The 8,329-nt window shown below is 46.4% G+C and overlaps 1 protein-coding gene across 11 annotated transcripts; it reads right to left on the bottom strand.

Moving 5' to 3' along the window:
• Positions 1–894: 894 nt before the first annotated feature.
• On the bottom strand, positions 895–8,329 carry SETD9 (SET domain containing 9). Of its 11 annotated transcripts, none has more exons than XR_014687100.1 (7): positions 8,215–8,324; positions 7,801–8,126; positions 6,088–6,211; positions 5,063–5,178; positions 3,600–3,832; positions 3,322–3,412; positions 895–2,698 (listed from the first exon to the last, which is right to left on the bottom strand). XR_014687100.1 is itself a non-coding variant. In XM_084503700.1 (6 exons), the coding sequence occupies exons 1-6, from the start codon at positions 8,298–8,300 to the stop codon at positions 2,611–2,613; spliced, it is 846 nt and encodes a 281-aa protein (XP_084359826.1). In that variant the 5' UTR covers positions 8,301–8,324; the 3' UTR covers positions 895–2,610. The 11 variants fall into 11 exon arrangements, 5 of the variants coding, with proteins under 5 accessions (XP_084359826.1, XP_084359827.1, XP_084359830.1 ...); XR_014687102.1 differs by lacking the exon at positions 3,322–3,412 and having other exon boundaries at positions 895–1,455; positions 1,946–2,108; XR_014687103.1 differs by having other exon boundaries at positions 3,727–3,832.

The raw sequence follows: 8,329 nt of genomic DNA, 5'->3' as shown, positions 1-8,329 counted from the left end.
ACTCTCCTGTTTCAGAGGTGGAAACGTTTCCTGGTCTGTAACTTGGCGAGACTGATTGAGAAGGCTTTAAACTAGGGTCAGCGTGGGAGGAGGACACCATCAGGAACACTGACATTCAGCCGAGGGATGGCACAGCACCATCCAAGGGTGGCGAAGCTGAGGGGAGCACCTACGTCGTTCCAGGGAGCGCTGCAGATTGAGGAGCACGCCTCAAACGCTTGTACACCAACACACGTTTTTTGCAACACGAGGAGCAAACGGGATGAACGGGAAGCCTCGGTCCTTCCCCCGAGCTGTGGCATCATTGGCAGTAGTGAGACAGGACTGGCACGCAGGCCCTTCGGTGGTTCAGGAGAGGCGGGCAGGGCAGGTGAGGCAGTGCTGCGCTGTGCCTGAGGGAGAGACGAGGCTGTACAGCCCTTCCTGTGAGGGATGACACAGGAGAGCCTCTGGGTGAGGATTAAGGGGATGGATAGCAGAGCAGATGTTGTTCCGAGCATTTACTGCAGCACCAGTTTTGTACAAAGCCTTCTTTAACGTTCTCTAGCTTTTGTTTAGCCCTGAAGTGGCGGGGCAGCTGGACTAGATGATCTTTAAAGATCCCTTCCAACTGAACTGTTGTATTCTGTTCTGCAGCCACCAGCAGACAGACACCAGTTGCTGCTGCCCATTGCAGGCCAGGCCCTGCTTTCCTTCGTGTACCACCAGTCACCAACGCAGGCTGTCAGGTTTCAGTGTCTGAGCAGGACGAAACCACTGCCACCTGTCTTGTTAGGTGACACGCAGCCTGCACCTCAGCACTGCACTGCTCCACTACCAGATACATTCAGACCCAGGAGACAGACACTGCAGTAAATAAATGCTTTCTTAACAAAATAGCTGCAAAATAAGTTCCACAGTTGTCAGACAGGAGTTTATTTTCAAACCTGGTCATTTAAAAATCACCAACAAATGTGTAATGGGACAGCTGAAGTAATCTGTGCCCTTGCACAAACAGCACCTCAGCCTGGAGAGACGTGAACAGCACCTGCCTTTTCTGGCAGGCTCAGACTAGCGTTCCCTCCCCAGCCATAAACCCTGACCTGTTCAGCCATGCAACACCGCGGGCACCCTGACAAACAGCCCCCTGCTCACAGAGCAGGAGATGCCCAGTAACCTCCTCCTGAGAGCTGGGGGAAAAGGCCCAGCCCAGGAGAGGAGGGATCTTCACAGGGATGGGGGATGAGTTGTTCTCTTCCACAGGATGGAGAGCAGCCCCTGCTCTAACCCGGTACCACACAGGGCGACACGGTGAGGTCTGTCCCTAGGAGCTGTTCCCAGCAGCTTCATCAGCCTTGCATGACCCGTGCTGAGCCACATGCCGCCGTCCTGCAGCTCTGCTCTTTGCGTCTTACCGAAATGCCCAGCCTTTTCTGACTGAGGGCTTCTAGATGAATATGGAAGGCAAGCTTCAGGCTTGGAAGGAGAACAAGTAAAACACACTGAAAAGCTATGAATTCTGAAAAAGAAAAATTCTGCAGCTAAGCAAGGCACCTTGGCTGCCCCAACCACTACCAGATTTGACAGACATCACTTCCCAGCTCCTTGTTTCTCATGAGCTTATGCCAACCACAGATTCACTGGGAGGCTTGCTTGGACCTTTGCAGGAAGTACCAGGATGATTTCTCTTTCCAAGAAAGCTGTTTAGCCAGATCCGAAGACTGACAAGCTGTCTCCTGTTTACTTTGTGAAAGCAGTTTGCAGACAGCACCAAGAATTAACGTGGGAATGACTGGTTCTACTTATGCCAGTAACTCATCAAAAAAACACACAGCACACTCAGTTGGTATCACTTCCTACAGCTACTCCACAACTTGAAGTTCTCTGTTTGAGAACAGGAGCTATGAAAGCTCCTGCCACGTGCCAGGAAACTCACAGTACCACAGAAACTGGAGTTGGACAGTACCTTGAGACATCAGGCCGGTTTTCCTCCCGCTTTAAAAGCCAGCAGCTGTGGTTTTTGTGACAGCGCACCCTGCAGGCACATCCTGAGTACATACTGACACTGCTCCTTCCGAAAGGCTTCATAAAAGGTAAGATGCAGTCAACTGCCGACACTGAAATACTTTCTGTAAGGAAAGAGATACCAACAGGAGTGGAACTGACTCCAGGAAAACCAGAATAAGAACTAGTAATCACCATAAACCTGAGAAACAGGTTTATTCATTCAACAGGTTATTTATTTACACAGTTTTACAAACTGTGTTCATTGTGAGCATGAGAAATGGTGGCAAAATACTGAGACCCACTTACAGAAACGTGTGCAAACTAGAAGATTAAATGACACGTACAGAACTTAATTTTTTTATTTTATGAGCTGTATGGACAGCTGAAAAGCAATAAGCAATAATATCCATGATAGGAGGTAGCTGAAAACCTAGTGATGTAAACAGTTAAACCTTCACCACTGCACCACGTCTGGAGTAATCTCAGGGAAATACAAGCCCACAGCTTTCTTTCTGAAGGCTGAAGTTACAGCTCTTCATTGTGTAAAAATGCTCATGGAGCTTGAAGCACACACACAAAAAGTATTGTAATGGCACAGATTTCTTCAGTCCTGAATCTATTAATTCAATTGATGACAGTGTAGTAATTAGAAAAAAGTTCTTCTCCTTGCTTGATGTCTCTGAGAGTGACAAGCACTACACACCTCAGGGGGCTGTAAAAAAATGAAAAGCAAAACGTGTAAGCAAACAACTAAGATGTCAGAAAGCCTATGAAAAGAACACTGAAATAAAGAGAAAGAGCAAACAGAATCAGAACTGGTATCATTACCAGAAAAAGTGCAACCCATGTGGTATTCAAATACTGTTTCCATTCACACAGTGACTCAGAAATTAAATGGACTAATCATGACAGAGGAAAAGACACTAAGACATGTTAAGAAGCTATAGCCCTTTCTGAAACAGCCCCATCTTTCCTCACTGTGCTTTCACACTTCAAGCACAGCATCCAGGTTTTCTTAAACGTCAGTCTTACCTCTTCTTTAATTAGCATTTCTTTAGTTATCTGAAGTTTACAAGTGCATCTTTAACTTCGCCTCTATAAAGCCTAAGGTCAATCAGAAAAGCCACTTTTCCAACATGTACCGTAACTCTCCAACCAAGATTCAGTTTTAGAATAGCTCCAGAAATAGATTCAAAGTCTGTATGGTTTTCCTTAAAATCCTCTTGCATCCTCTAGATTAAGAGAATTATTTATTTCCTGGGGTAGCGACTGGACTAAAAGCTCAAATCCTTTGGTGTGTTACATTCAGGACGTACTTCAGAACATACAACTTACTTCTTCACATTTCCAGACAGCTCCATAGAAATGCTGACACTTTCCACAAATCTCCAGTGGGAAAACTAAAGCTTTCCAAATGTTTTAAGTTCTAAAAGAGGTGGAAATTTAGGAAATTCAGCATGCTTTAATTGTGTAACCAGAAATCATAAACCTTTATGCTCCATGTTTTCAGAGCTATGCTTTTCTCATTTGCAAATATGTGGGAAAGGAACAAAATCACTCAGCCCTGAAAGCCATTTAAAATGGACCTATTCAAAGAGATAAATTGTCCTTACAGGTACACACTTCTATGTCACTCTTCTTCACGTGCAGTAATATTCTCTTCAACCACATTTGCCCTTTCCACAAATGCAGCAAGCTTTGTGTCACACAAATCCATGAGCTCTTTGACTCACTGCTAACCTCTGTATGTCATGGCTGTAGACGATGTTTGGCAGGTACTGTTTCAGCTCTACTGGAAAACAACTTGGCACATCAAATTCCTGGTAACACACGTTGGCTGCTTTTTCTAGAAATAAGTAAAAAAAATCTTATGCTGAGAAATTCTCAGATAGGGGTTACAGGTGTGTAAAAAAGTACTGCTCCAAAAGTAGCAGATGTTTCATCAAGCCTGAAAACAATGCCTCTGCTGAGAGCTACTACACTCCCCTGAAGTCCTACTGTGAATTTATACAAGCAGCTATAAACAACATAACCAGCTGTTGGAGGTTAATTTATCCTTATTACATTAAAAATGATGACCTGATTTTTAGCATTGATATGAAGGGGCACACCTTGCAGAGTACCAGGGACAGCTTACAGCATTGCTAATATCTAGGACAACAGTTACTTGTACAGTTAAAAAAATAAAAATTAAAAAAAAATACATTTTGGTGTCAATTTCCATGCTGGCAAAATATGTCACAAAAACAGCCAGGGAGAAAACTGCCATCTGCCCAGCAGAAACACTGAAATTTTCTTTGCAGGGGTTCTGGACCTGGAATGAGTGGTATGATGGGACAGAACTTTGTCTACATGCCAGTCAATACGTGGTTCATTACTCTTCCTTTCTGGATGCTACTTGGAAGCAGGATAGTATCGGTGTAATGCAGGCTATGAAAGCCACTTACAGGCTAGTTATGGTAGTCATTAAACTTTCTGTATCTCACAACCATCTGCATTAGTCACTTTTTCCCCCAAACTTTAAGACCAACACATACTGTAGACAAAAGAAATAAATCGTTCTCATTATGTCCCACAGTTACAATACTAGCCACTTCCTGTATTTTGTGCACTTTTATTTCTTAAGTCTAAAAAATTATTATAGTCCAAATGAACAGCGACAGAAACTTTTGGTACATGCCACTTTGCACATGGTTTTCTCAAGAAGTCTGCTGGAACTGTAGTGGGAATCTCAAATCTGTACTGCCTCAGTCCAGAACTCCTGTGCCAGGTATCTTTTCCCAGTGACTTGCACTCTGGGACGTGTGCCTTCTGTACCACATACCAGCAAGGAGACATCTGGGGGAGTCAGTGAGGAAAGCACAAGGATGTTCTCAGAGTTGCTGCGATGAAAGATTTTAACACTTGGTTTTTACAAAGAGCCTCAGAAACTCCTTGCTCCTTGTTTATCTTGCTTTAAACAGTTTTGCCCTTCATCCCTCATCCCCCATCAATATTTGATTCTCCTTGTCACTTGCAAAATAATTTATATCCAAACAGACAAACTCAACCTTTGAAAATTTACCTGGCAACTTACCATACGAGCAGTTGTTAACATACTGTCCCACTGCCAGTGGGTTTTGTGGAGCAGCCGTGAGCCAGCTCACATCACTCATCTGGAATGGGCCGAGCTGATCCCTCCTGCTGCAAGACCTGAAATGACCCACAGTGCTAACATGTATCACTGCTCCTTCACTTACCAAGTGGTATGCACTTCCATCTGCAGAAATAGCCAGGACAACATTTGGAAAGGGCTGGAAGGAACAATACCTTGATGACTGCTTAAAAAGTACATTTAAAACTACTGTCAGGAAGTGGTTGTCTCTGACACCCCAAGAGAACCAGCATGAAAACACCATGTACAATTCCAGAAATCTGCATCAAACTTTACAATCACAGAAGAGTTTTGTTCGCCTCTAAAGATGTGAAGCCTCCTTACAACATCATCATAAATCTCATTCCCAGAATTCAAGCCTTGTATTAGTTGTCCCTTATTTTACACCCTTTCTGCTTGTTAGTCATTTTATTTTCAAACACAGAAACTGCTCCACCAAAGTTCCTACAAACTGTATTTTAAGCTAAGCTGGAACAGTCCACTTCATGTCAGCTCTGTACTTACTGCTAAGGGCTACAGCTCTCTTAAGTGCTGCCCATCTGCAGACCAGAGACAGAGCTGACAGATTCTCCCTTCTGCTATTTGCAATTCCATATGGAGGCATTTTTTTTTCCCCATTCACAAAGCAGATTTGATTAAAGAATTCTGAAGCATGTTAAAAATATGCTGTCCTGTTCCTACTAGAACTATTTTCTTTATAAGAAACAGTCCCTGTCCACAACTTTCATCAAAATGCTTCTCACTGGTGTTACAGAGACACAAGGACATAGTAGATCATGTCCAGCAGCTCTTACCCTTGTGCTGTTTTACAGCATGACATACACAGAAGTGGATGATATTTCAAATAAAAATCAAATTAGGGTGAGACAAGAGAAACCTGACAATATTAGCACTAGATTCTAAGATACCAGCTGAGTGCCATTCCCCTATTTCTTATGATTGCTTACCTGTACACTGCTCTTGATAGTCCTTTATCATTCCCATCAATAAGGACACCATCTATGCACCTAAAAATAAAAGGATTGCCAAGGGACTGGAAAAAGATCGGCTCGTGCTTTCTGTACACTGTACCTGTTACAAAACAGATATGATTATTTCAGAAGAAAATATGTTATTTGAGGATAGGCTTACGACATCATCCAGCCTCCTCTACACAGAACCTGAAGCAACAGAACGAATAGGCAAGATCTCTTCTCTCAGCTTACGACCCTGACTCTTGTAAATGTCTGCAAGCTTTTAGACACCTCTTTGAGAGATACAAAAAATCTACGTCAGCTGAGGTATTCCAAAGAGAAGCCATTGAAGGAAATTGTTAAAAAGAAGAACCCATGCGAGAAGTAGATGAAACATTGAAACATCATAGGCAACTGGTCTGAAAGAGAAAAAGTGACCAGAAAGGAAAAAGTGATGATTGAACTTTTAGAGAGGAAAAGGTGATGTCTGCTCAGGAAAGCACATCTGAAGATACCCAGCTGCTCTGTTACTACTGTACCAGAAGTCTGAAAAACACACATACAAGCAAAAACATGAATTCCCCCCCCCCCCATCACCCTGATCAGAGGTTTTGCTTGGTACAAGACAGAAAAATGCCATGACACTATGCCAAGGACAAGTCATTTTAGCACAACATTCCCCAGATCTGTGCCCTGCACTTCAAGCATAGGCAAGTGAGAGCGGACTGGCTTGTCATTTCTCCTGACGTTGCAGTTGTGCATCCCTCACGGCCACTATATCTCCAGCAACGCCCTGCAGAAAACCCCCAGTGACACCTTGTGGGGTGATAGGCAAGGACCCCCTCTGGCAGGCTGCATTCACTGCCAAACAGCGGGCAGGATGGCACTGACTGACCTGGTCTCTACAGTGGTCCCTTTCCCAGCCAGCAGCCCTCTGGTTTCCCTGTCACCTATGGAAAAGACATTTCAACAGCTCATCCTCATTTTGCTGGACGAGCTGCTACACGAGACCCTCAATGAGTCTTCGTGTTTAACATGTGCCTGAAGTCCTAAGTGAGCTGAAACAAATCCCAGCTCTTCAACAGAGCTGCCCTGGCTTTCCCATACCTATATAATTATGAATCTTTTATAAAATGTAAGCAAATACAGTTCCAAGAAACGAGGAACAGAGAAGGGCACGTCTCCGAACATGCTTTATGGAGAGCAGCTCTGTTAGATAAGGGGTATATAGATAAATATGCATTTTTGTGCTTTGGAAGTGTGTGGATCCACTCGTCCATGCGGATAGCTCAAATCCCCATTCCTTCAGACACACGTCCGAAACACAAACCCCACAGCACCACACTGTGCTTCACGCTGCTCCCACACCACTGCGTTTACAGAGCCTGGCAGGCGAAAAGCGAGACCTTCACACTGAAAAATCGTTTGATCTGGGGGCAAAACTCCCTCCCCCGGTACCGCTGGGCCGATTTGGAGAGCGACTGGGGTTGGTTTACACACAGAAACACTCTCGGCCGGGGCAGCCTGTGAGGTGAGGACGAGACCCGGCATGAAGCAAACACTGGGGGCAGTTACTGGGTACATGGCAGTTAGTGGCAGTTGGTGGCAGTTAGTGGCAGTTGGTGGCAGTTACGGGGGTACATGGCAGTTAGTGGCCGTTGGGTACATGGCAGTTAGTGGCAGTTAGTGGCAGTTGGTGGCAGTTACCGGGGTACATGGCCACCACCGCCCCTCGCCTCGCGCCGCCCCTGCTGAGGAAGACGCCGGTGCCGGCGGCGGGCAGGGAGCTGTGGCGGCGGGCGAGGCCGAAGCCCAGCGCCTGGAACAGGACGTCCTGGGGGCCGCGGGCAGCCCCCTCGCAGCGCCCCGGCTCCCCGTATTTTCGCCCGATCTCCGGACGCGCGGCCAGGACGGGCGCCTGCCTGCCCAGGTCGCTGGCGAACAACGCCGCGAACGCCCTCAGCAGCGTTTCTAAAACGGCTTCGTCGGGGATAATCTTGTCCTGGGAGCTCTCGGGGACGTACCGCAGGGTCCTGGAGAGGAAGAGGGGCGTTTGAGCAGGACGGCGGCGTGTTAACCCCCTACCCCCCCCCCCGCCCGCCCGCCCCGCCGCCGCCTCACCTGCGCTGGCGGCGGAGGTTGAGGGCGAGCCAGGGCACGAAGCGGTATCGGTAGGCGGCCCAGCGCCGCCGCAGCCCGCGCAGCATGGCGCCGCGCAGCCCCGCGACATGGCCGC

The sequence above is a fragment of the Aythya ferina genome (genome assembly GCF_964211825.1).
Source record: "Aythya ferina genome assembly, chromosome: Z".
In the NCBI taxonomy this organism is placed as follows: Eukaryota; Metazoa; Chordata; class Aves; order Anseriformes; family Anatidae; genus Aythya; species Aythya ferina.
This window is presented reverse-complemented; position numbering and strand designations above follow the sequence as displayed.